At 57.7% G+C, this 27,496-nt stretch overlaps 1 protein-coding gene across 15 annotated transcripts in view; it reads left to right on the plus strand.

The window, feature by feature from the left end:
* MYT1L (myelin transcription factor 1 like) overlaps positions 1 to 27,496 on the plus strand; it is a 392,068-nt gene that overhangs the window by 334,956 nt on the left and 29,616 nt on the right. For 10 of the 15 annotated variants that reach the window (XM_032353449.1, XM_032353451.1, XM_032353453.1 and 7 more), the window contains exons 18-19: positions 223 to 285; positions 716 to 784. In XM_032353449.1, the coding sequence (XP_032209340.1) occupies positions 223 to 285; positions 716 to 784 (132 nt within the window). The remainder of the gene's footprint in view (positions 1 to 222; positions 286 to 715; positions 785 to 27,496) is intronic. The other 5 variants (XM_032353458.1, XM_032353459.1, XM_032353462.1 and 2 more) reach the window with 1 other exon arrangement.

Here is a 27,496-nt window from a genome sequence, read left to right on the forward strand (position 1 = left end):
TGTGGCGGGGCGGGGGGCCGCGGGGCGCGCTGGCTCGCAGGGCGCTCTGTGTGGCGGCGCCGCCCCTGCCGTCTGTGCTCGTGCGTTTGGCAGCTTCCCCGGGCGCCTGCGTCCTGGTGCAGACATTGCAGCTAAACTGGAAACAATGAAACTTTCGTAAAGTTTTTTTTTTTTTTTAAACATACTTACTATTCTGGCTGTTTTGTTTTTGTTTGGTGGCAGATGTCCAACACCAAGGTGTGATGGGAGTGGTCATGTGACTGGTAATTACGCCTCACATAGAAGGTGTGACTTCAGTTTTCTCATGGTGGATTCTGTCTTTTCGATTTATTGTTTTCAGCTTACCTCAACAATGCTGTCGAAGTACCAACGTCGAATTTCGTGTCAACCCTCCAAGTGCTCTATGTTGACCTATAAATCCCGTGCGCACATTGTGCAGTGCTTTTCATAGGCAAGTAAGCCGCCACGATTCGGACAATTCTCCAACATGGAAACCAAAGAGCGCAAATATTTTCATACTATTTTCCAAAAGGTGTTTATTAACAGACACATCTTCAAAGAAGAGAATTAATTATACCAAAAAAAAAATTCAATATACAGCACTTGCCCCATCGCTTTCTGCATTAAACTTTTTAGTTTCAACTGTATGTCGTGTTTGTCCGGGAGCGTGAGCCGGGGGGCGGCACTCACCTCACTCTTCTGGCCTGTCTTACAGTCTGTCGGGCTGTCCCCTCGCCGACAGAAGTATCCGGAGCATGCTGGCCACCAGCTCTCAAGAACTCAAGTAAGATTTCATGACAACCGTTCTCCTAAAGACCTGTCACCTAGTAGTAGCACACGGAGGTGTCCCGTGTGAACACAGGTCACCTAGTAGTAGCACACGGAAGTGTCCCGTGTGAACACAGGTGTCTTTAAACAGACTCACTGTGCACGCAGCACCTCGACACCACATGCGGCCGGTCCTCGGGACGTCGGTCACCTCTCTGCACAGTCTCTCTGCCTCTTCCCTCTCCTTGGTCTCTAGTGCTCTCGTGCCGTAGCCTTTCTGTCCCGAATGGTCTAAAGCCTCAGCAGTTTCTGTCCTGAGACACGTGTGCACGGAAGGGAAGTTGGACGGAGGTACTCGAACATTCAGGAAGTGATTCCAACCTAAAAAGTGAAGGATTGACTTTTTTAGAAGTTGTAGTTCATATGATTATTTAACATATGGGCATTTAGAAAGCACTAATGACAGAAACTCTCCACAACAATAGCTAGTTCCCTCCGCCTGCTGCAGTCCTCATCGTGGTTCCTCTAGGGCAGCATCAGGTCACGTCCACTGGCTCGCTGATGGGGACGGTCGGGTGCTCACCAGTTCTCAGACACCCGCCCTCCAGCCATCTGCTCTCCCGTCCCCTGTGCCTTTAGCGTTTCCTGTATTTTAAGCGTAAATCTGATCCCTTACATTTATATCCCCAGACTGAGGTCTTTCTTCCCTGTATGTCCAGAACCACAGTCCATTCCTACGTGGGTTTTGGGAGGCGTCTGTACAAAGTCTCAGAAAGCGGGTGAAAGCCTTCGCTGCTCTAGTCAGAGGAGATAGTGGGTGTGTGTCAGGGAAGAAGGGCTAGACCTGAAAGTAGTTTCACAGCAGAATGAGGACCAAGAACCCCAGAAAATTCTTCTTTAATTACCTGATGTGTCGTAAACAGTGTCACATCCAACTGCCTGGCTTCCATTTTGTTTGGAAACTGCTTTATTTCCAAAGCAGAGAAAGATGCTCCTTGGAGTCCCTATTGGATTCCTTTCCCGAGGATTTCACTCCACATCTCGTCCCACCGCGATAGACCAGGCTGTCTCAGAGTACAGGGCTCCATTTCACACCGTGTCGTTTCTTACAGGGTCCCTGTCCAAGGCCCTAGTGCCATAGATCACCTGCTCATGCTCAGTGGCCTCCTGAACTAGCCCCTGCATCACGAAACTCTTGGCGTCTTCTTCATGGCGTGCACACGTCCGGAGGGCATCCTCTAGCTTAATGGTTTTAAAGCCTGTAGTGTCAGCCCCGCAGTGCCTGATGGGGAAATAGCTCTTAGGACCTCACAACGGACAGACTTAGCAACAACAAGTCAACCCACTTTGTTAAGACATCTTTTCTCATGGCTTAAAACCATAGTCCCCTCATGATCAAAACGTGGTCAGCTGCACTTGGAACGTGGCCAGCACATCAGACCACGGCAACTTCCCTCTGAATCTCTTGATGAGGAGCCCTTTGCAAAAGCCTGGCCTTCGTCCAGCTCCGTAGGCCGGCTATAAACAAGAAAGAGCCTTTGCACAACGGGCATGTAGGACTGCTCCCTGCTGGCTAGCGCCTCAACACCCGCGGAGGCCAGAGTAGCCTTCTGAGGGCCCGGTTGTTGCTGGTTTTCATCCCTTGGCTCCGAGCAGAGCTGCCACTTCTCCGGTTCCAGTGCTTTCTCCTTCTCCCCTTTCATCCTGGAAGATGGCGTGGGGTCCTCCCATCCACATCTTTGGAGGGCAGGGCTTGGCCTTCCTGTCCTGCCGGCCGGTGCTGGAGGGGCCGCGCTCTCATCCTGCCTCTTCTCGGGTGGGAGACCGCATCTTCAGAGAGGGATGGCCTTTTCCGAGTCGTGGTCGGTCTAAACGTCACACTCATTTGTAAACTTGTCTTTGCAACAAGTGAATCCCAATTTGGTTGATCCTTCCCAAGAAATCTAAACTTGACCAGTTTTCCAAAGCTTCAAAACTGTGGGTACCAATTAAATGTCTGCTGTCAAAAGTCTAATACTAAAATGACTGATTTTTACTTGCTAAGTCTTTCTACATGGAGGAGACCATAGATTACAACACGTGTTTTCTTTTAACCGTTTACTTGACAAGACCCTTCTATTCATGTCCTTTAATCTGAGTCGCGGAGGCCTTGTAAGTAGTTTTTCCTGCGTCGGGGCATAGGGTGATGCCATCCAGATCGAGAGTAATCGCACATGTGCTTGTCAGTAGCAAGTCCTCGGAGTTGGGGGAGAGCCCGCCGCGGCGGCCGCTTCCTGACAGTGAGAGCATGCTGTTCAATTTCTGATTGAACAGATTAGATTTCTAATTCCTCGTAAAGACGTATTAGGCAGGGTCCCCATAACCTCCCAAAAGTTCTGTGTTACGGAGTTTTCTGGAAATCTTCTTCTTGTCACACTTGACACTGAATTTCAATAGTTGGCTGTTCACAGGACATTCTTGGTCGCGGAGAGAGGAGAAACTCTTGGTGTTGGCCCTTCAGACCTCTTAAACCTCTTGAGATAACACTTCGCTCTGATCTTATCCAGGCCAACACATCTGGGATGTTCTTAAAAAGAAGTGGGTAATTTCATGTCTAACTATGTACAATATGTAAACTGAAAATGTATTAAAATTCAATGTGTACATGAATACCGTCCAAACTCTGTCCCTGGTCCCTGGTCCATCCAGCCAGGGCCGGTGGCTCGGGAGGGAAGGGGGAGCTGGAACGGGAGAGCTGCGCACCTCGGGGAGCCCTGCAGCTTCGGTGCCGGCTGTCACATACAGTCCCGCAAACCTTCCTGCTCCGCGCCCCGATTCCCAGACATGACACTCACCGAGACCCCAGTCCAAAAAGCTGGGGGGGGGGGAGACAGTGAATAGAATTGTTCAAATCACAGTGATTTTTCAGTAAGAATTCTGCCTAACAAGAGCTCTGACTCTGAAGGGAAGTTTCTTCTCCAAAAATCCCGTTTGCTAAGATGACCTGAAGGGAGCAAGGGAAAGGGGCCGCCGGTCACCTCCGTCCTTGTCGCCCTCTCTCCCGAGAGCCCGTGTCCTCCCGCCGGGAGCCCTCCGGTGTCCAGATGCGCCGTCGCTGTAGACACGGCCATGCCGGAGGTGCCGTAGCCATCTGAGGCTCCAATTTAAACCAAATCAAAACCAATTTCAATCAGAGGCAATTAGCTCTAAAACAGGCCCTCAAATTGGCTTCCGTTCACACTTCGGTCGGCCAGATTTAGACGCCTCTTTATTATTCGGCTCTTTCTCTTGCCCAGCGGCAGCTCCTGCGCTGGTGAGGTCCGCGCGAGAAGGAGCTGCCACCGTCAAGTCTTGGCTTTTGAACTTGCGCGTCCTCAACACGGGGTGCTGGGGGCCCTACGGTTTGGCTCTCTGTCCTTTGGAGAGTTTTCCGGTGCATTCTGTAAGCCTCCAGGCATCACCTAGGCGCCTTCAGCTGGGTTAGGGTTAGCTACAGCTACTGCAAAACTTCTTTTTTTTTTCAACATGGTTACATTTATTTAAATCAAAGAATTAAAATGCAGACCTCGGGCCACACTATTACTTTGCTTAAAAAGCTCCTTGTTTCTAGAACTGGCTGGGGCTTAGCCGGCTTGGTGGCGGGGGCATCCCTGCCCGGGGTCCCACCGCCGCTGTGGTTCACTGCGCGGGAAGCACGCCCGCGTGCACCAGCTCTCGCGGAGATCCTGTCTCCGGCATCGCTCACCTGTCCGGGTCACATAGTAAATCCACAGCCGTGGTGAGTTCCCGCCGCCCCCGCCTCGGGCCTGGCTCCTTCAGCAAAGGGCACGCTGCCTCGTCTCCTGCGGGCGGCAGCCACGGGGGGAGGCCCGCTCCTCGGGGACGGGAGGGACCGCAGGGCCACAGCCTCCACGCACCGGGCAGGCCGGTCAGACACCGTCTTCCCCTCGCAGGACCCCTCGCCTCGGTTCTCCGATTCCTGTCCTTCCGCAGGCCCGTGCCGAGAAGCTGGGTGTGCGAGCTGGACTGCACGTGGCTGGGAAATGGGCGTGGGAGTCGCTCCGCGGGTGACCGGCCGTGGACAGGGGCCGCTGCACACTCCGTCTCCTCCGAGAGGAGCACGGGAAGGGTTAGGCCCGTTCTCCAGGCGTGGACCCTGCGGGATGGGAGGCCAGGCGGCTCAGGCAGACCACGGGCCGTCGGGGGCCGAGCGCCTTCCCGCCACATCACAGGACCTCCTCCGATCGGTGAAGTCGCAGGGGAGCCTCAGTGGCGGGCAGTACAGGGCCCGATGCTGCCAGCAGCCGGACCCACAGCAGCTTGCCCGTCCTCCCCAGACACAGTGTGGGCTCACGGCCCACCGGGACTGTGCAGGGCCCCGTTTCCCCACAGCCCCCAGAGAACCTACCTCCGCCACAGAAGGGTTACGAGGTCTGCACTCCAGTGTGTTTGTAAAATAGCCTAAGAAGTGTTTTGTCACACAAAGATTTTTTATTTTATCGTAATAAGTAGGACTGATGTAAAATAAGTGAAATATATGAACTACAGGCAGGTAGAGTACAGTTGAACTTCTGAGATGAGTGTTTGAGGGCGACTCCAGCCAACACGCAAGCACACCACATACACGGACGACATGCACACGGTGGACGCGGGTGAACACATACACCAATGGACATGCACGTGGGTGAGCACACCGGTGGACACACAGGCAGGAACACACAAATTCCAGGCCAAGAAGGCTGCGCCCCTCAGTCCCGCCTCACGGAGACTCTCAAGGATGGGGAAGGGTCACTGGAAAAGCCACTCTTCCTCTGTGTCTGCAGCCCTGACGCCACCACCACGAACACGGTGGGGGGGCCTCGCTGACCCACGTCCTCAGCTGGTGGCAGCTCCAGCTCCATCCCTGGGATGAGCCCCTCCCCCTCGTGGCCAGCGTCACACCCACATTATTAAGTAGGTGTCCCAGGTGTTCAGACTTGGGGTTACATTTTACCAGCTTCACCTCAGTATATCCACACAAATCAGCCAAAAACAAAACCAAAAACAACTTTCAGTGTCTCCTTCACTTTATAACGTGAGCTGTACTTTCCAGAAGTCCCCACGGGGTCCTCCAGCACTGTGTGACCCGTGGTCTGGGTGCGGCTGTGCGTGTGACCCACAGTCTGGGGCCAGCCATGTGTGTGGCCCACAGTGTAGGGACGAGGTGCGTGTGTGACCCACGGTCTGGGCGCAGCCATGTGTGTGGCCCACAGTGTAGGGACGAGGTGCGTGTGTGACCCACGGTCTGGGCGCAGCCATGTGTGTGGCCCACGGTGCACGGGTGAGTTGTGTCTGTGACCCACGGTCCGGGCACAGCCGTATGTGTGACCCGCGGTCCAGGTGCGTGTGTGTCCCGCGGTCCGGGCGCGTGTGTGTCCCGCGGTCCGGGCGCGTGTGTGTCCCGCGGTCCAGGCGCGTGTGTGTCCCGCGGTCCGGGTGCGTGTGTGACCCGCGGTCCCGGGCGGCCGTGCACCTGCGGTCCAGGTGCGTGTGTGCACCTGCGGTCCCGGGCGGCCGTGCACCTGCGGTCCGGGTGCGTGTGTGACCCGCGGTCCCGGGCGGCCGTGCACCTGCGGTCTGGGTCTTGTCTTCTTCATCCATTTATGCCCCGTGGGTTCCAAGTGAGGACACAGGTTACAGAGAAGTTCAGCGTCAGCAATCAGGCTTGGGTCACCAAAGGAAGGCAGCAGATGTCGGCTGAGTTTCAGTCATGGAGACACTCTGCTTCTCCTGAGTTCTCGGTGCAAAATGCAGTAGCGTGGGGTGTGGTCAGAGGGGAGCGCCTTCCACACTGCTAGGCCGCAGGGTCGTGGCCGGCAAGGGGCGTGGGGGCACGGGGAGTCGGTTTGCGGCCCGTTGGACTCGTGTGCTGCTCTCTTGCTGGTGTGTCCCGACAGAGTGTGTGTGCACACACGTGTGAGTGTGTATACATGTACGCATATGTGTGTTTGTGTGTGCATGCATGTGTGGGTGTGTGTACATGTGTGAGTGTGCATGAGTGTATGAGTGTGTGAGTTGTGTGTCCATATATGAGTGTGTGTGCATTTATGGGTGTGTATGTGTATGCGTGTGTGTGCTGTGCATGTGTATAAGTGTGTTGTGTGTTTATGAGTGTGTATGTTTATGAGTGTGTGTGCATGCATGTGTGGGTCTCTGTGCACGTTGTGCATGTATACGAGTGTGCACACATGTATGAGTGTGTTGTACGTGAATGAGTGTGTGTGTTTATGGGTATGTGTGCATCTGAATGTGTGGGTGTGTGTATGCGTGTGTGGCTGTGTGTGTGCTATGTGTGTATGTGAATGTGCATACGTGTATGAGTGTGTGGGGGTGTGTGCGTGTTTTAGTGTGTGTACATGTGTGCATGTACATGTGCATACATGCATGAGTATGTGTGTATATATGAGAGTGTTTGCACTTATGGGTATGGGTGTGGGTGCGTGTGTGTGTGGGTGTGTGCATGTGTGGGTGTGTGTGCATGCTGTGTGTGTATGAGTGTGTGTACATGAGTGTACGTGTGTATACATGCATGAGTGTGTGTGTGTTGAGTGTGTGTGCGTGTGTTGCACCGTGGCGTCTCCTGCGCACGCAAGGCTGCCTCACACTCACAGCTGTGCCTGTGCCCCACGTCCCGCGGCCAGTCCGAGGGGCGACCTGCACAGTCCCTGAGCTTCGGGCGACGCACAAACTGACGTTTTCAGGGAAACCGGGAGCTGTGCTGTTGCACTCGGTCATTCACTGAAAAACCTGTGATGGTGCCTGCCCTCTGGGGACTCACAGTCGTTCTTTTAAGACAGAACGAAAAGAGGAAAAAAATAAGTTCCATCCAGAGCACCTGGGTGGGCGGGGAGCACGGAGGAGTCCCGGGAGCTGGGGGGAGGGGGGCGGGTGCCTGGAGCCGGCCCCGAGGGGGACCAGCAGGGAGGGCCCCGCGGCCCCAGACGTGGGACCGAGCGCGCGTGGGGCAGAGGGCCAGCTCGGATGAGAGGAGCGGACACAGCAAAGCCCGCCCCGGGAGAGCAGCGCGCCTCGCAGCGAGACGGCGTGGGCACACGTGTCTCGCTGCCTCCGACCGGCCTGCTCTGCCGCGCCCCCAGCCGCAAGGCCTTGGCCGTGGGACCCCATGTCCGTCCTACGAGGTGGACCGCAACGTGTGAAGTCATCAGAACAGGCGTGGAGGGCTGTATGTGTCTCGTTGTGACAAACCTGGGGAGGATTTTAAGGCCACGAGGAGGACATTTTCCCAGGAACTTTTTCTCAGCATTCCATTCCCCGTCTGGAGATGATGAAGCGCTTCCTCAGGCATCAGAAACCACTGAGTGATATCACCTGTTTCTGAACAAAGAGTAATTTGTCACCTAATCAAAGATAAAATACAAACCGTCCAAGAATCAGCCTTTGAACAAACGTATGTCTTTATCTCCGGACCGGTGGTGTCTCTTTATAAAGCACCGAGCTTACCTGGCGCGTTCGGACAAAGGGAAAACTTCCTTCCTGTCCTTAATATTGCGTCGACACGTTTTTTAAATATCGATGCACGTACGCATATGTGCACTATGTTATCAACATAGTCACGCACGTACGTCGTGTCTGTACGTATTTTGTGGTTGTCTACGTTGTGTTGAGAGGCCGGGGGTCAAAGCTGGACACGTTTCCTTCTGTGAAGCGCATCGGGGCGTCTGAGTCTTCTTCATACGTCGTATCTAGTTAAATGTGGCTTCTCACCATTATTGGGAATTTAGTCCCATTTTCATCTCCTCCCTGGCTCCCCTGGGGTGATCCTGAGCAAGGACCCCTTCAACCTCACGGGACCCCGCATTGCTGCCAGACACGCAGACCCGAGCTGGACGAGAAGCCAGCTTCTGTGGGGCAAACCTCTTGCTGAGAAAGACTAGGTTATGTCGGCCTTAAATTGTAAATTTGAGCTTTTATTCCAGTAAACACTTCACTAATTTATTGTTCCCTGGAGCAAAATGAACAAAATTGGAAATAAAGTAGATGTTCCCTTTGGGAAATTATTGACCAGGATTTTGGAGGGCATTTTTTTTCCCTGGCAATTTCCGGAAGGAGAGCCACTCTCCTTGGTTTCTTGCTCGTTGGGAAAGGCAGGCTTTGAGTGGCGGACGAGGAGGCAGAACAGCTCACGAGCGCACCGGTCGAGTCTTCGCTCCAAACCGGGACCGGGGACCCCAGGAGGGACAGCTTCAGGGGAGTCACACCTTGGGTCTTGTGTTCTTAGCTGTGGCCTTACAGAGAGAGCGAGTCCCTGGCACGAGGGACTTTCATTTTGTCGTTTCTGTGTTGGAGGTCCCCGGTTCTACGGGGCCGGATGGTTTTCTCTACGGGCAACGGAGAAACAGGATGTGACGTCTGCTTTAGAGTCCTGTCTCACCTGGTTTGTTTTGTTAAGGAAAAAACATGCAGTGCCAATAGTTTCTAAAATCAAAACGAAAATGTAATTTGGCTTTATGAAAGGGTGTGCCGGGGCTGTCCCACAGACGTCTTCGGGGCGAAGGACTAGCATGTCGTAGACCCGCACCGTCCACCGTCCGCGTGCGTCCCTGTGGCTGAGGGAGCGGACTTCCCGTGCTGTCCCCTTGTCACATGTAGCGCACGTGTCCTAGGCATCGAGCGACGTCTGACCAGGCCGTGCCACGCGGCGACCGCGTCCACACGGTTCCTCACCTCTTCTCTCTACGTTCCCATAAACAGGAATAGTTCATTCCTGCAACTGAGAAGCTTCTGTTTTTTTCAGCATCCGGCTACTCAACGTTCTTGTTTTATGATTAAGCCACAGACGAGTGGGGAGATCTTTTACCTTCACATCCTGGCCTCTTCTTTGAATCTCATGCCACATGGAGACCGATGACAACGCGGTGCAACCAGACCTCACCGGGTGACCAGCTTCAGAAGAGGGCACCTGCGTTCCGCATGATCCCACTGTTTGGGACCATTAGAGAAGCGTCCACTAGAAGCCGCTAGAAAGTCTGTTGTGTTATTTTAAACATATGCATCTTCATGACTTTCAAACTTGGACAGAAACGCACGCGTGATTACGCAGGTGATCTCAGAGACCCTCAGGCCTCCTCCTCTCGTGACCAAGTAAACCGGCTCGTACTTAGCATACGACTTATTAATACTCGGGGCTTCGAGTTGTCAGAAGCCTGCTTGCCGTTCGTATCTTCGAGCTTTTCTCTCCAGCCCGCGTGTGCGTTTGTCCGCAGAGTGCAGCTTGCCGCACGGAGCTGCGGTCCGGCCTCCCTGTCCCGAGACCGCAAGGGTCTGCTCTCTGGAGCCGTTGCCGGGCGCTGTCCGCGATCCAGGACGCAGGGAGGGGCTCGTTCCCGCGGGTCTTCATGCTCGGGGCCAGCAGAGACCTCCCCCTCCGTCCCTGCTTCACGCTCCAGGCCGGGCCGTGTGCCCTGGATGCGCATCCCTCGGCTCAGGGTCCCCGTGGGTGCATCCCTCGGCTCAGGGTCCCCGTGGGCGCATCCCTCGGCTCAGGGTCCCCGTGGGCGCGTGGCCACGTTTTTTCTCCCTCCCGGGGCTGTTCTGGAGCTTCTCTGTCCGCGGCCACACGCCGGCAATATTTATGACTCACTTTCATTCTCTCCGGATAAAAATGTGTGGGAGGTGTAAAATCTACTGGGACACGTGTATCCTCTTGTCCCCGACAGGACGGAGGTGCACTCAACAAGACAAGGGATTTTTGAATATAAGCCCCGAACCTGAGAACGCAGGGAAAAGAACTATTACTGTCCAGCTCTACTGCGCTTACCGATCCCAATCTCCCTGTGATCTTGAGGCCTGATTTTTTGTTTGACATGAGGGTTAGGTGTACATAACCGCATGGCGCTTCGCAGGGTGGGGGGGTCTGTAGCCCCTGTTCAACGCAGAGTGACAACGCCCCGGCCCCGGGAGCCCAGACGGTGGCGGCAGGCACAGCCCTCTGGGGTGCTCTTTCCCGGAGCTGGAGCCAGGGCGGCCGCGTCGCAGTCAGGGTCGTCCCGTGTGGGCCAGAGATGTGAGGGGCTGCGTAAAGGGGTGGTGCAGGCCACAACGTGTACTTTGTGTCATGGAAGTGGTAGTGCAAGGATCTGGTGTCAGGGTCACAAAGGTCTCATGTTGTTGGCTGTGATCTGCACGTGAGCCCGGCGGCGTGGGGCCGCGGCTCTAGTCTCCGGCACACAGCCAGGCGAGCGAGCCCCCCGTCCTCCTCCGGCGCCGGGTCCTGGGGAAACAGCAGGAGCGTGGCCGGGGGAGGTCACCCAGGACAGCAGGGAGGCCAGTGCAAGAGCAGCCGGAGGAAGTTCTGGGAGGAGAGCAGAGCAGCAGCGGGGGCCGACCCCACAAGGGCTCATGGGGCCTGGCAGGCCTCTGCGTCCCACTCTGCGAGGAGGGTCTCCCGGCACCGTGGTGGCGGCAGCTGACGCGAGCTCCCAGTCCCTCCCGTTCCTGAGGGGCAGGCGGGCAGGTGGTCTCCTGGGCCGGGCGGAGGTAGGCAACAAACAGCCCTCGAGAGCAGTTTCTTTACAGGAGGATGAGGACACGGACTGAGGGCAGGGGCGCAGGCTTGAGACCTGCGCCAAGTGCCCAGCAGCTGCCTCTCCCAAAACGAGTTGTGCAGGCGGGGTGGGGGGTGCGGATTCCGAGGGGGCCTGAGGCGCGCCGAGTGGGGGGAGTGTCTGAGGGGCCGAGTGGGCGCCCACATGGGGTGTGGAGAGTGGCATGTCCCTGGGGCCCTGCGGACGTGGGGCCGAGGCCTTCCACGGAGGCGGCCTTTCAAGTCTCAAGGCTAGAGGAGCTCCAGGCGTGGGCGCAGACCGGGACCGCAGCACGGCTGGTGCCGTGTCTCGTTGTCAGCCGCGCAGCCCCGCAAACCTCGCCGGGAGGGGCGTCGCGCCGAGAGCTGTCGCAGAAGTCACAGCTGTCCCCTGCCGTGCGAGTCGAGAACGCGCTCGAGGGGACGAAGGCGGGTTCAGGTGATGGGAAGAGGCAGGGCCCGCGGCGAGGGCAGCGTCCGCTCTCGGGAAGGACTGACTCCCTGGACTGACGGTGTCCGGTCATGCTCCGGCTTCGGGGCGCCTCTCCGTGAAGACGGTGCCCGGTCGTGTTCCGGCTTCGGGGCGCCTCTCCGTGAAGACGGTGCCCGGCCATGCTCCGGCTTCGGGGCGCCTCTCCGTGAAGACGGTGCCCGGCCATGCTCCGGCTTCGGGGCGCCTCTCCGTGAAGACGGTGCCCGGCCATGCTCCGGCTTCGGGGCGCCTCTCCGTGAAGACGGTGCCCGGCCATGCTCCGGCTTCGGGGCGCCTCTCCGTGAAGACGGTGCCCGGCCATGCTCCGGCTTCGGGGCGCCTCTCCGTGAAGACGGTGCCCGGCCATGCTCCGGCTTCGGGGCGGGGCCTTCCCACCCCCGCCGCAAGGAGGGGCGCCCGGCTCCCCGTGACTGCCGCCGGCGCTGCCGGACACGCTGGGAGGCCGCGGCACTTTGCGGGCTGTGCCCGTCTGGGGCAGAAGCGCCTTGGTCTTACCTTCCACGGGAAGGAGAGGGCCCAATCCCAGACACACGCACTGAGGCTTCAGACATCTTAACAGCAGATTTCTCAATTCCTAAAAAACCATTTTAAAATATATGCACAGTTCATGGTACAAAAATTACATGACCTTGTGGCGCAAGTGCATTCCCTTGGGATGACCTTCCTTGACCCTCTTCCACAGAATGTGGTCCGCGCAGGCTTCCGGACCCCCAGGCACAGCACCTCACACCCACGATCTTGTGACCTGCTGGCTTCTTCCCGCAGCGACCCTGCCCTTCCTCGTGCTGTGGAGGTTTGGTCACCTCCATCATGCGTGAGGAAGCTCCTTGAGAGGTTGATCCAGGTCACAGCTTCCACAGGGCATTTGCACGTCACTGGGGAGGCAAGCCATGGAGTCAATGACTTAATGAACACGTCAGAACCGTTTGCTTGTACAGCGCAGCCGTGAGGGGAGCCCTGAGTGGGAAGGGAGGCTGTCGAGTGGGGTCGGCGGGGACCCGCGGGGGCAGCGGGTGGCCTCCTCTGAGTCCTCTCCCCTCGTGTAGAGAGAGGATTGGGTGAGCTCACGGGCAGTGAGTGAGTTTGGAGACTCTACCAGCCTGGGCGGGGAGGGAGGCTCGGATGGGCATGAGCTTTCGGACGTCCCCTTGCGTAGGGCAGAGCGGCTGGCGTCCACAGCCTCAGCGAGTGGCCCCGGCTGTCGGCCGCTCTGGGCCCGTGACATCGATCCCGCCAGGCCTCCCCGTGGAGTAAACGTGGTGGCGCGTGCAGAAGGAGCTGCTCCAGCGCCATCGCGCTGCCCGACACAGGCCCTGCCACCCAAACCAGGGCCGTGTGATGACCAAGCACACACCAGCGGGAGCACGGGCTTCTTGGACCCCGGAGCAGATGGGGAGCGACACCTGCCGTCTTCCCACTCCTGTTCACGCACAGCCGCTCGAGCACACCGAAACCTCTTCCGGAGCAAAATCTGAATTTTACATCTTTTAAGACCTGGGCTGTTCGGGAAAGGAGATGCGGCGCCTGCTGGTTATTCAGCGCCTGGCCTCTCTCCCTCGGGACTCTGGGGGTGCGTCTGGGCTTCCTGAGTGGCGGGCCCCCCTTCCCTCTCCACTTGGCTGTCTGTCACTGCTCCTCGTCCCGAGAGCACATCCAGCGGCCCCCCCATCGCGGGCCGTTGCACTCCCACGCCTGAGCCGGACCAGGACAAGAGAGCAACAGCCTCGTGCTTCTCAGTCAGGGTGTTTTGGGGCCAAATAGCTTCGAGTGTACCTTCCTCTCCAAAATGCCACAACGCCCAAGGAAGTGTGTAATTCTATTTGTTGGATTTTCTGTGTTTGCTTGTTCAAAATTCCTGACTTAGCAAGGCCCCTGTGTCTGTGGTCAGGGCCCCCCGAAACCCACTGGGCGCTGGGCTGGGTGACCTGTCCCGCCCCGCGCCGGCACCTGCCATGCACCCCACACCGAGCGCATCCTGAGTGCCCTTCGTCGAACGTTTCCGTCTGCGTGATTCATGCTGGACCCTCCGAGGGAGACGGGCGTTTCTGCTCCGCCTGCCTCCCCGTCGGGGTGATCCGCAGCGAGGCCGAGCTCTAACCTCTCCCTGAGCTCTTTCTGCGTGTTCCCCTTTTTGTGTCATGACAACATTTTCTGCCATTGAAAATGCCGGTCCGGGGATCTCAAATGGTGTGAGTTTGGGGCCAAGTAGAAATAATTTAAATTTGTTTCATTGCAAGCATTTGGGAGCTGTTTGTTTTCTTTAGAAGGTTGCGGCCTCGATTTAGTCCGGGTGCTTCAGTCACACTCACAGGGACCCCCACGCAGCTGGCAGTGGTTGAGGGTCCGAGTTGTGTTGGGTGGGTGACAGCAGTCATCAGGGCTTGGGGCCCCTCCGCCGCCTTGGGGGGTGGGGCAGGCCTCGGCCGCTCCCTCCTGCCGCCTCAGGAGCAGAGAGCGCGGCTGCGCCCACCTCCAGGCCTCCGGGCTCGGACCCGGCCGGTTCCGCCGCCCGCCGCTGGGCGACCTTCCGAGCGACCCTCCCCTGTGATTCCGTCTGCAAGGTGCCAGCGCCGGCCCCAGCTGGAAGTTCAGACGAGGGTCAAGCAGTCTGTGTTCGCGCCGCGCGTCTACGCGTCTGTAAACGGAAGAACAAGGTGCGCGGCGCGAACCGTCGGGCCCGTCGGGACCGTCGGGCGGCCTGGAGGGTCTGCCCGGGGGCCTTCGCAGGAAAGAGGCTGGGGGGAGGGAGGCCGGAGCAGAAAGACACGATCAGCACCTCACGTCTGACCCAAGTCCAACAACGCGCGAATGAAAGAACACGTCTCATGTTAGAAACTCCAAAAACCAAGATCAAAATATTTCAAAGATAAAAGGATTCTATCTTCCTAATATGTCTTTCCTCTCTCTTGTCTAATATGGTGCAATTTTAAGATCCTTCTGTCAGACTTGCAAATCAGCCTTGCAACCACCCACTGAGCACGTCCGTCAGCGTCAGACGCCGGCGGCTCGTCCCGTCTCCGCCTCCCGCCCGCACCCCTCACCTTCCGTTTTCCCCGCTGGCACGTTTGGATCATCCCAGTCTCTGTCGTTTCTTTACTTTTCAAACTATCTTGAATTCCGGCTTCAGTTCTCTTGCCTTTTTTGGATGACACGTGCTTTAGGACGAGAAGATAATGGAAACGGGCATTTCGTACTCAGGGCACACCGTGGTGGGTCAGAGTCGGGGAGAGGGTGCTGGGGAAGGTGCCTCTCTCTCTCCCGCATTCCCAGACCCAGGCCAGACCCCTGAAGTCGCGGGCGCCCGGGACCCCAGGTTGAATTTCAACTTTCCTGGCCACCTGCGGGTTACCGCGGCACAAGGCTGAGCGCACGGCACCCCAGCTGGTTATGGTCACAGCATGCGGTGCTGTCCCTTTCTACGAATACTACACCTCGCACAAAAGCCATTTTGGTTCTTCCCGATTGCTGTGTGTCAGCCATGACCTTCATGTCCCCTTCAGGGAGGCCATGTCGGTAGCCTCCGATCGTGGGAATGACAGTCTCGAAGCTAAGGCCTCCAGGTGCGTGAGAGGAGCCTCCCGTGTGGGCTCTTTGTCCATGCCCAGGTCTCGGGACACAAAGCCCGCGTGCAGCAGACATTTCCTGGTCCAGGCGCCAGGTGGCCGAGACCGGCGCTCCCTCGGGCCAGCAGTGCTATGCCTGAGCAGCCGCGCCGCGGGAGCAGAGACGTGGGCGTGAGTCGGGGGTGTCGTTTCAGACCCTCCCCTTCCTCACTGCGCGGCTCCTAGGACTCACTTGTGAACTTGTGAACTTCGCTTATTGGGAAAAAGCCCCAGTAGGATGCAGGCCTCGCAGGACTTCTTTGGGGGTGGAGCTGGCGGTGGGGGGCAGTGGTGGCAGAGCTGGGCACTTAGGACCCTCACTGCACAGGCCGGGACACCAGGGTCTGGCGCGGAGCGACTTTCCAGAGCCCAGACAGCAACTTCACGGTGGGCTGAGCTGGAAGCCGGGGCACCGGGGCCTGGCGTCGGCCCCTCCGGTTGCTCCCCTGCGCATACACACGGACTCCAGGTCGCTGTCCGCCGCGGACGCCCAAACCCCGGGGACCGCTGGAGGGAATGGGTCTCCACAGGCTAGGAGCTGCCCCCGCGGGAGAGCCCGAGGGGGTCTGTGACTTCCGAACGTGAGGACTGCGCTTGGGTTCCGGCTCCGAGACGCGGTGCACACGGGCGAGACCCCAGCCCCGCCTTCTGACTGGAGGGGAAGCGGTGCCCCGCGGGGGGCTGACGCACAGAGGCTCTCGTCACCTCCGCCCGGAACAGGAGCACCCGGAGCTCCCTCGGCTCGCACTGGAAGTTTCCACTGATGCCCGGACCCAGGAGAAAAGGATATGCGTCCGTGTTCTTCCAAGGGGTGTGCTTTGGTCCAAAGACAGCTGAAGAGCAAGGCAAGGTTTGGAGCCATCCCAGAAGCGCCCACACAGAGCGCCTCCGCCCCCCTCTGCCCGCCCCACCCGGAGCACAGCAGCAGGCTCCGGAAGGTCCCCGGAGGTCCGCAGACCCCATTGGGCCGCGTCTCTCTGGCAGGGCCGTCATGACCACTCTGAGCCCATGGACAGCAGGGGGGACCGTCCCCAAAGGCCAGCGCGAAAGTGCCCCGTACTACTGGCGGGACATGACAAAGAGCCCTAGGATCCCCGGGATTCTTTCTGGAAAAGTCGCTGATGGGCTCTGGACCCAGAAAGAAGCTCAGTGAATGACCTTGGAGAATAAATCCTCACGAGCCCAGCGAGGACAGGCATCCCCGTGAGAACGCGAGCCCTCGGGTCAGACCCCTCAGCCCCAGCAACTGTGACACGAAGGCTCGTTGGCCCTTCCAGCAGCCAATTTTACAACCAAAACATGAAGTTTATTTATTTTTGATGTTCTTTAAATTTAAAGAGCTATTGGTCAACGGTTACTTTCCTGATAAAGTAAGTGAAGATCCTTGTGGTGTGATGAGGCAAACTCAGTGTCCACATTCCCAGAGATTGGTCCACATCCTGCTTTGGCCACGTACAAGCTGGACAGCCTGGACTCGTTAGCCTGAACTAGTTAGCCTGGACTAGTTAGCCGGACTAGTCAGCCTGGACTACATAGCCTCAACCTGGTTAGCTTGGACTAGTTACTTGGCTGTTAGGGCACCGGACCCTTTCATCTCTACAACTGGGAAAATACCATCCATCCTCTCCGTCTTAGGGGAAGACGACATTTGAGGAGCGGGTGTGTAGGGGCCTGACGCTGTGCCCAGGGCCTCTCGCGGACAGATGTGATCAGACGGAGACAGAGGGGACAGTGCCGAGTACGGGCGGTCACTCACCACCCCTTGCCTGTGGGACTGAGCGCATTCCCCTTGTCCCTGAGAGTCGCACTCCTCTTGCAGCCTGTGGGTCCCGGGCACGTGGTCCGGCCTGTCACACGTACACCAGTGGGTGCACACACGTATGTGCACACACAGCGCCACACAGAGAATGTGCAGAAGCAGCACCGTGAGCTAGCGAGAGGGCTGGATGCGGTGTCCGTGCCCATGACGCCCACGTGCTACCTTTGCCAACAGACCACGCCGTCACCCCTGCACCCTGTCTTGAGGATGACATGGATGGGGCGGTCCCACGAGGGCCCACGCGCGACCGTCCACACGTGCTACGAGGTTCCTGCTCTGTCATTGGTCACACGTACCAAAGGGCCAGCAGCGTGTGACTCTGATCGACGTGTTAGGACACTGAAGTGCCAGCTGAGCTTTTGCATCAACGGGACTCCGCCTCCCCAGGTAGACACGGGGGCGTCCTGGCGGCAGGGCAGACTCTCAAGACCTCAGGAGCCATGGGCCATCGAGGCTCTGAGCAGATGGCTCGGCTCCACTGTCATCCAGGGGGCGCGACCGTCGGGAGCCTCGCGTCCCCTTCCCCGTCCCCCGTGCCCCACGGCTCCCATCTCCCTGCGCACTGCGGAACCTGCAGCACCACCTACAGCATCGAGGGACAAGGGGTTGCCGTGGCAACTCGCTCCTCATCCCAAGCCCCTCCCGCAGGCAGGGCTCCGTGTGTGCTGGGGCAGTGGGAGGTGCAGAACAGCCCCCCTGCCTTGCGGGAGCCTTGGAAGACGCCCCCACCCCAGGGTGGTCACACCTGTCCTGTGCTCTGGGCCCGACGATGGGCCCCTGGCAACCGTCCCCCACAGCAGCTAACGAGAACATTGAAATGACGGCCAGCCCCTTGACCCCTCAGAGATTCCCAATTATAAGTTTCCCTGTTTTCTTTCTTCCTCGTTTCCCAGAAAGCCTTTCCTGTTCCTCTCTGTAGCTTCCGTCACAAGAGTCATTTTCCAACGGGGTTCATTTCCTGAGAAACACCTTTCTGGTGCTAGGCTAGTGAAGTTTCCAGGAAAATTCACTCTGGAACAACCACATTTTCAAAGGACTTTCTTAAAACTCAGACCGGAAATCGCTTTCGGAAACACGGTGGATGCGGCGTCCGCAGACCCACAGGGCAGTCTGCCAGAAGCAAGTGGCACGGGCGCGTCTGCTCCCGGTGCGAGCGCGGGACCCACGGAGCCGCACGGACAGGAGCCGAGCGTGTCGCGGCCGGTGAGCCCGCCTGCAGGACCCCCGACCGCGCATCCCCACGTGGTGGCTGGGAGTCGGCAAGGCCTGCTGTGCACCAACGACCTCCGGTGACGGAGACCCCGCCGTGCAGGTTTCGGAGCCCGATCTCCTTGCGCCGGGGCAGTGCGCGCCGGCCGGGGGAGGGCTCGCGTGTGTGGCCACCAGGGTCAGTGCAGGGCGCGCCTTCCTACCAGAGCCGCGGTCTGCTTGGGACCCCCCTCCCCTTCCAGTGTCTGCCCCGGGGACAGGTGAGGACCCTCCTTGCTCGGCTCTCGCCGGGAGCCTGCTGTGAGCAGTCCCTCCCCGCCTCGCCTTCGGACCCGCCGCCTCATTCTGCCCGACGCCTGCACACTGTCCTCTGGCCCTGGCTTTTCCCCTTCCCCCTCCCTGTTTTAAGGGGTCCCCTTCTATAGAAAAGCCTCCCCACCAGCCCCCACAGGGGCCCCGGGCTGCCCCTCCCACAAGCACTACCTTCCCCACGGCACCTGTGCCTCAGATCCCGCCACTGGCCACAGTTCAATCCCGGCATCCACTGAGGGCGGGAATCCAGTCCCCTTGCCACTTCCTGCTCTGGGATCCAACGGGGGTCCCCGAGCCTGTTTTGTCTGTGACCTGGGGCTGATGGGCAGAGCCCAGCTCCCAGGATGCCTGTGGAAAGGACGCGTGTCAGTGGCCACCGCGGGCCCACAGCGATTATTGGCTGTTACTGGATGATTGCCAAGGCCCGGGGCGTCGGGGAGTCACATGCCGTAGGAGGGGCTGTCCTCAGCCGCCCGCACTGTGGACGGCAGGACACACGCTCTGCCCTCTGGGCTTTACACGGGTGCAGGGCGATCACCCATTCCTCCACGAGAGGCGGAAGAGGTCAGCAGTGGGAGCTGTGTGACCTCGCCCATCTTAAAGCTCGAATTTATGGCTTTCACTCATATTCCTAATGGGGAGCTGAGTGCCAGGGGGCAGGCCTGTCCTATACTACGGGGTTTGAGGCCAGGAGAGGTCAGGCACATGCCCCAGGCAAGCGTAGACCAGCTCACCGGGCCCTGAGCCCACCTCATGGCTGCCCGGGCCCCTCCGCCCCCACTTCCCACTTCCTGCGCGGGCAGGGCTGTGCACGCCTCCCCTTCTGGGCAGAGTCCCCCTCGGCACCCAGCCTGCTCCCTCCAGCTTGCCGCTCAGCCCACTGACAGCCCCACAGTGTCCTCGGGCCGGCCTTCCCTCAGAGCAGCTGGGGGCGGCACCCTGGGGCCAGCAGAGCCCCCACACCCTGGGACAGGGCTCTGGTGTGACCCTAGCTGCAGACATCTTGCTGAGAACAAGAGGGTTCTGCACCTGCACCAGCTCTGTGGTCCGTGAGGCCTCGTTTGCTAATCAGAAAGCCAAAGGGCACAGCCACCATCCAGGCAGCTAAGGACGGGACCGTACGTCCCCACGTCCATATGTGCCCCGGACACTGAGCTGTGTCACCGCTCGGCCCTGCCCGCACCCCCCTCAACCAGAGCCTGCGTTCAGATGAGTGAGTGACCTCCGAGCCCTGGGTTCCAGGTCAGGCTGGGCCACGGCGGGCAGGGGAGGAGGTTCTGGAAGGACAGACAGGCGCATCAGTCAGGCGTGAAGGACAGACAGGCGTGTCAGTCAGGCGTGGTGCTCAGCTCGAGTGAGGTTCGGGGAGGCTGGCCATGCCTGCTGAGAGAGGAGACCCCTCGTGGGGGCGGAAGGCTGGTGTGAGAAGAACATGGGGACCCTGAGGCCGGGCTTTCCAGGTGGCCCTGGGCCTCCATCCCTGCTGTGAGCCTGTGCCCTCCCCTGCAGACAGGGAGAGACGGCAGGTCTCCCCAACGGAGGAACACCGGCTGCCGGCTTGGGCCGCCTCAGGCTGTGGACAGAGCCTAGACCCTCAGTCCTGGGAGGCCTTCGGGGTGGTCATCTGCAGGCGCCAGTGCAGCTGGCCCTAGTGACCCACCCTTCCGTGGTTCCGGACTTGATCTTGAGCGCAGGGTCGGGTGGGACCCTCCAGGAAGGTGCGTGGTAAGAAAGCCCTTCCTGAAAGTGGTCCTGGGCCCTTAGGGACGTTTGGGGCACGTGTCCTCCTGCTTTCCCGCCATGAAGGGGGCAACTTTGGCTCCTGCTGTCTTCTCTTTCCCCAGCTAAGATCTCGCTTTATTAACTGTTTTCCCGAGTGACGTGGTTCCAGTCCTCTTGTCCTTGCTCACTGCGGAATGTGCTGGAGATTCACTCTTCCTGTCCCTGTGGGAGTCAGGGCACGAGCAGGGCCGGCGCGTGGCAGGCAGCACTTTGCTGAAGCCCGCGCCCCGTCGTGAGAGGGGTCTGGCCCCGGGGCGCCCGCATCTCGGCGCAGCCACGTGTCCCTCCCTCCGGTCTTCCGCGTCCGTGTGGCCGTGGCTCATCACAGTTCGCTTCTCATCCTGCGTCGTGGCACATCTCTCTCTCCGCTCCGTCTCTAACCTGTTCTTTCAAGGAGGCACGGACGGGAGGCGCCTGGTCTTCCCGGAAGGTGCCGGGCCGGGACGGAGCGGGCGTCCTTTGCTCCGACGTGTCCCCTCCGCAGACCCACGTCACTCCCCTCGGGTTCCTGATCTTCAGTGAAGGCTTCCCACAAGGAGCGGGAGTCTCTGGCGTTAACGGTCTCTGGTTTTCTCTCTAAGAGGCTACGGGTTGGGCCAAGGACAGGCTCCATCACTGTGGAGTCTCCACCGCGGGACACAGGAGGCCGTATGCCGGCTCACAGGTGCCGCGTGTCCGCACCCCTCCGGGCCCGGCACCTCCAGGAGTTGCAGGGTCCTTTGTGGACACCTGCGCCACTCTTCGGCTCCTCCTGCGCCTGGCCCGCCTGCGTTGCTCTCTCCTTCTGGACTTGGCGTCCCCCGTCTTGAGCACTTGCTGGTTCTCATCTTGCCCTCAGTGGAGCGTATGTGCTCTGCAGCTTCCAGAACCAGCTCCCGGGGTCACGTCTCGCAGCTGCAGGGTGTGGGCCCTGGGCCCCGCGGCTCTCTGGTCTGCCCCTCGTGATCAGAGGAAAACCCCACGGTCAGTGTGCAGTGTGGTTCTTAGAAGCCTCTCTGGCTGCGTCCTTGGTGCAGAAGCCTAGAGCAACGCCATTCCCCTTTCCTGCCGACCCTTCCTGGCCCCTCTGATGAGATGCAAGGGGTCCTTGCGGATCAATCCCTAAAGATCGCGAGCAGATGAGTGCGGGAGCTCCATCTTCACGCACCAGGGAGCCGGGCGGGAGGGCCACCCCCGGCCGTGGGCAGGGCAGCAGCTGCTGCTGACAAGGGGGCCTGCTGCGTCCAGCCGAGGGCAGCTGCCCCAGGACGCAAGACAGGCCGGTTCTCATGGCGACTTGGCGGCTCTTGGTACAGATTTAAGCAATGGACTCCACCTGTTTGGCTCTGTTTGCCTGTAAAAAAAAAAAAAAGATAATTGATTAATCTATTTCTAGAAACTTTTGTTAAACTAACAATCTCTGGAATCACTTATAAATGTGACAAAAAAACAAGGAGGAAAGGCAAAGCCCACCGGAAGGCTAGAACTCTTTTATTTTATTTTTAAGTGAGAGATGACGGAGCAGAAAATAGGCTAAACCGTAGCGTGCACACGGAGGCTAGGGCAGGGGCGGGGCTGCAGGCAGGGAGAGAGGTCACCGCCCGCCGTCACCCGGAGGGACGCAGCAGACGGTCGTCTTGCCTCGCCTCTCCGGACTAGAACCGAAAACTCTTTCTCTGAGACAAAAGAGAGATTCAAAGTAGGAAAGACCCAGAAACATGACAAACGGAGGGAAAAAAGGAGAAGCAGGAACAGGAAGAAGCTTAGCAGCAGGGACAGGGTCTCGGCTGAAAGGGCGGCCGCGCGGCCCCCGGGCCCTTCCCTCCCTCTGTCCCAAAGACGTGCGTCTGCCAGGGCTCACGCAGGTCCCTCAGCCTCCGGGGACCGAGCTGCTTCTAAAGCGCGTGAACAGCCACCGCTTAACATCTAAGGGTTTCAAACAGTCTGTGGACAGAGAAGTGGACCTGATGTCCCCCAGAGTTGCAGCCTGAGCCATCGGCTGCGCGGACAACACGGCACACTCCCACACAAGTCCACGTCTGGCCCAGCGGCCACTCTGGCCTCGGGGACTCAGACCGGCCGGGGCATGTCCGGGCTGGCTCGGGCTCGCCGCCGCCCCTCACTGGCCCCTGTGCCCTTCAGAGTGGGCTGCAGGCTGGGCGTGCGCACGGCAGGTAGCTGTAGCTTAGCGGTGAGAGGGTCCTCGTGGTCACGCTAGGTCGCCCATCTGTCTCACGTGCAGCCCACCGGGTTCGTGATGCTGAGAAAACTGGCGTGGCGGGCCAGCCGCACCTGCAGGGAACCCCTCCCCCATCCCTGCGCGGCCCCGAGTGGGGACCCTCAGCAGTGGGCGTGACCCATGGGATACGGTCACCCAGTCCCTACCACCCTTAGGAAAACCCCACGGGCACAGTCGGGGCGCACGTTCTTGCGCATCTGGCCCCTCCCTGGGGCCACCAAGCACCCCACCCCAGCGTACACAGGCCCTGACAGCCCCGCGCTCCCTGCACACCAAGGGCACGGGCTGCCGGCAGGCTCGGGGTGATCGGCAAAGGTGAGTGCCTCCTCGAGGGCCCCGCGCGAGGTCTCTGCATGCTGGGGCGGGACGCCCCCCGCCTCCCCAGGGCGCGGTGCGCGTGAATGCCGCACACCATAGGACGGTAGAATGCTGGTTTCTGTTGCCTTCGCTCAGCCACACCAGTCACCTCTTGTGTGTTTTTTTTTGCATGGGTCCTCCGAGTCCAATTCCAATTCTGGCTCCGGCTGCCCCAGTCTCTTGTTTAGCCGCTCCACTCTGCTGCTGGACGTGCATGTGCTCCGGCAGCAGGTCCCATGGACACATCCCGTTAAGTGAATGGGACGTCAGGATGTGCTAGGTACGTTCGGCCGCGCCGGACAGGAGCCTACTCCTGGGTGTAGCTGGGGCCCCTCAGCGGGCAGCCGTGTGTGTGGCGGCGAGGGCCCCGTCGGACTCCCCCCAGCGGACCAGGAGGCAGCATGACCAAGGACTCGCAGCCACAGGGCTACGGGCTGCATGTTTGGAAGCGAGCAGACGTTGCATGCGGCATGAACAGCGGAGCAGCCGCGGCCCCTCCCCCCGCCTGCAGAACACGGGCCGGGAGCCTCCCGGGCCGCACCGCAGCTCTGCATGGGGCCCCGCGCCCAGCCCTGCCGCCCTCCCAGGGGACCCCGGGGCCCAAGTCGGGAAGGGCATGGGGGAGGCACACGGCACACATGAGGGGGCAGGTGACCCGAGCCTGATGGCAGGCGTGTGAGCCTCTGAGCCAGGTGGCGAGCCTGCTAGAAAGATCCATCGGTGGGTGGTGGAGGAGGGAGCCGTCCCCGCGGACTGCGTGAGCTCTGGGGGCGCGGTCACTGGGCCATTCGGCCCTGATGCCTGGCCCGAGCCACACTGACGTCCACCTGCTCCCACAGCACACGGGTCCTGGACGCTCTGTCCGCCCGGGGTCCCTGGAACCAGAACTCTGAGCGTTAGCCACAGGATCACGTTTCGCCTTCTCAGTGCCCTGAGGCCCAACCCGTCCAGAAACGTGATCTGAATCATCAAACTGAGGGTTTTTTATTCACGTTAAGAGTACCTTTAAAACTCTTTTTCATTTATGGGTTTGTTTTGAGTGTAATTTAAAAAGAAAAGTGCCAGGAACCAAAAGAAAAGGTGTTTCTTGCTTCCCTGTTACATCCATCAGACAGCAAGTCTTACACCTCGATTCTCCTAATGTCATTGTGTCCCCAGTCCACTTGGAAACGCGTAGGTTTTCATGACCCAGAAAGTCCCACACGTCCCACGAGGACGGCTGAGGAGAAAGTGAGGACAGGAGAAGCTCCAGGTGTCAGGGGACAAAAGCAAGAAGCAAATCCAAACTGCTTCCCGGAAGGGTGGCCGCTCAGGGACCCCTGCGGGGTGGGGCCCCAGCCAGCCCACTGGTGGCCAGCGGTGGCACTGCGGGTGGTGCCCCAGGGGTGGACCCTGAAGCCGGACTGGGCCTCGTGCCCCGGCTCAGAGGGTCCACGGCTCAGCTGAGTCACCAGCCGTTTCTGACGGGAGGCTGGGCTGGGGGACACTGGGAAAATACCGCATACCCGCATGGCGATCTCTGTGTCCGGCTGCAGAAAGCTCAGAATAGTCCTACTTAATACTGAATTCAAAAAAAAAAAAAAAAAGAGAGAGAAAATTATTGAATGTCTTACAAGTTAAGAAGCAAATGTAAAATTTTATCTTTCCTTGAGTTTCAGGTAATATATCTAAGAAATTGTGCAGAAGTAATGCATACGGCTTTTAAGTGACCTGGTTTCTTTCCATTTGGGGAGAAAATTGCAGAGGAATGGCATAAGAATCAGTATGTGTCATTTTTCCATTAGAAATATCTTTCTTTTGCACTTCTCTGAATTTCTTTATTATTTCCCATTTATATGAAAAAAATCAAAATAAAAAAATGTATTTTCACAACCATGTCTTTTAAGGCAAAAAAAAAAAAAAGTATTTCTTGAATTGAACTTTTTATATAAATGAAGCAAGGAGTTATATATGTGTCCAGAAACGTTCCAATTTACAAATACATTTTACTACTACAGACAATGCCTAATTTTAACATTTTCATGATTTCTTTTAAAATTGAGGGTGATAATATTTTATCTATTTTTTTAATATATTTTGTTTCTTACTAAGTCCTCTTGATAGAGTCGCCATGGAAGAAACGAGCAAGAGGAGCTGTAAGGGCCTGCCCGTGAAATTCTGAGAACGGGCCTATGTCCCTCTGACACTTGGTGTAGTCAGTCCGGGTCGTCCATGAGTCCTGTTCTGTATATTTTTAGCTGCTCTGCTCACATAAGGGCCTGTCTGCAGCTCAACCTTCCAGGGCAGTTTAATGAGGTAGCTCGGCGACCCCGAGAGTCCGTTCAAAGCACCCACAGTGCTTTCAGCCTCTATCTGTATGAGTTTTAAAAATAAGTCACTGACCCTTATCAAGATAAGAGATCGTGAGATGCCTCCAGATGTTTTTTCCTGTACATTGATTTGATTTTGGGGGAGCTGAGCTCGGTCTCCCCCAGCGGGCCTGCCAGCTCAGACTGGGTCAGACACGAACACCACAAGCCCGGGCTGCCATGCTCAAGGAGGACCGCCTCTCGGTCCTCGGGGAAGGTCACTCCCCAGCAGGTGGACGGAGAGAGGCTGGCCCAAAGGAGACTGGGGCTTAGCCTCCTGATACCCAGTAAGGACGCCTCAGAGTCCCTGAGTACAAATGCTTGTGTGGGTGGAACCTGCCTTGGACTTCTTCTGAGGTGAGGACAGGACTGTCACTAACGGGACGATGCGATGTGGTTGGCGGGTCACAGCTCCCGGTATGCAGTGACGTGCATGTCAGTGTGGACACACTCAGCTGGGAGAAAATGGCCTGTTTTGGAGGTCTTCCTTCATATAACAATCAAATCCTCGAATTTATTTTCAAAAGAGGGTGGCATGATAGCGCATGGAGGAAGCACTTTAAAGATATTCTTATCACTAATTAATCGATGACACAACTTCAGTCAGTGGGTTTGATGGTTTCCATTTGGCCCACCCTGTCTCGGGATGGGAGCTCTGTACATGGGAGAGAATAGCGCGGTAGCAGGCTGTATGTCTTGCTGAGGAACAGATCAGGGACAAGCAAGAATCATGGTGGTCTGCTGTCACATTCTCGAGATGTGCCCCAATGCAGAATCATATGGTTTTCGTGATTACGTAGTTTCATGTACGGACATTAAGTTATGTTTTGACATTAGGGGATACGTCTCCTGGCCTCCATGTGGGTATGATCAGTGACAGTTCCACGGACGTCCGAGCAGAATGTTTCCGTGGCTGGGCATAGTTCAGAGGAGCCATGAGCATACAGGGCGTTCTGGGAGGCTCGGGCCCACAGGTCTCTGATGTCTTAGATCTGCAAAAGCAACACAAACCCAGCTGACTCCTACTTGAGAAGGGCTAGTTCCGTGAAATCAGAAATCCAGAAGTTTGTGAATGGTCCTGAGTTGTTTTTTTTTTTTTTTTTTTGATTTTGCGTGGATTCTATAAAACTTAAAACACTGTTTAAAACATTTTTTCATGATTCTCCCAGCGCCATTCTTAAATGTTTTTTTAAGACAGATTTTTCCAGTCAGGTGATAACATGCACTTCCCCAAATTCTTTTCTCCCATGACAAATGCAAGATCACGGACAAGGCACAAATGTTTCTGGCCTTAAATACATCTGTGAGGCGACAAGTCTAGCTCTAAGGTTACTTGTTCATTATGTGTGTTCTCAGAGTATTTCCACCAAAAAAGCACCTTTAGAGGGGAAGAAAAGCGATATTTGAGGCAAGTGTTTCGTGTCACAGAACTTTGCATCTCTAACCATGGGAACTTAAAATAGACTCGGTGCTATTGTCCCTGGTAACCGGCAGGAAGCGTGGAGGGTGGTGAGGGTCTGGTGTGCTTCCCCGCGGCTGCCGAGGACTTCAGTGCAGAGAACCCGTGCCTGCCTCATGGGGAGTTTCCATGGAAACCCAGTCAATCTCTTCTGCCGTTCCGAAACCCAAGCTGTGTGGCACATGGTACTGTCTGATTTTACCCACGGGGGAGTTTGATTGCCCACATGGGCCTCCCTTCATGGAAAAGATGTGCTCTTAGATGGGTAGATGCAAATCGAACTCTAGTAAATCGATTCTCCACCGCCCCATTGTCAAGGTCCTGGGGCTGGCTCCGTCTGAGCGGCAAAGACCCCTCTTGTTGGTGATCATCACTCCTTCATTCACCAATTTCAGAAAACCATATTTGTGAGGGTTGAGATTTCTTAAACCCAGGAAATCTGCATGTAAATCTAAGAGTTTAAAAAAGCTTCAAAGTCTTGAACAGCAACAGAAAAATGACTATGTAGAGCTGATAGAAGGAACCGTTCTGGGCTGCCTTGTGTGGTCCAGAAGCTCCACCTACGGAT

The sequence above is a fragment of the Mustela erminea genome, chromosome 7 (genome assembly GCF_009829155.1).
Source record: "Mustela erminea isolate mMusErm1 chromosome 7, mMusErm1.Pri, whole genome shotgun sequence".
Lineage (NCBI taxonomy): Eukaryota > Metazoa > Chordata > Mammalia > Carnivora > Mustelidae > Mustela > Mustela erminea.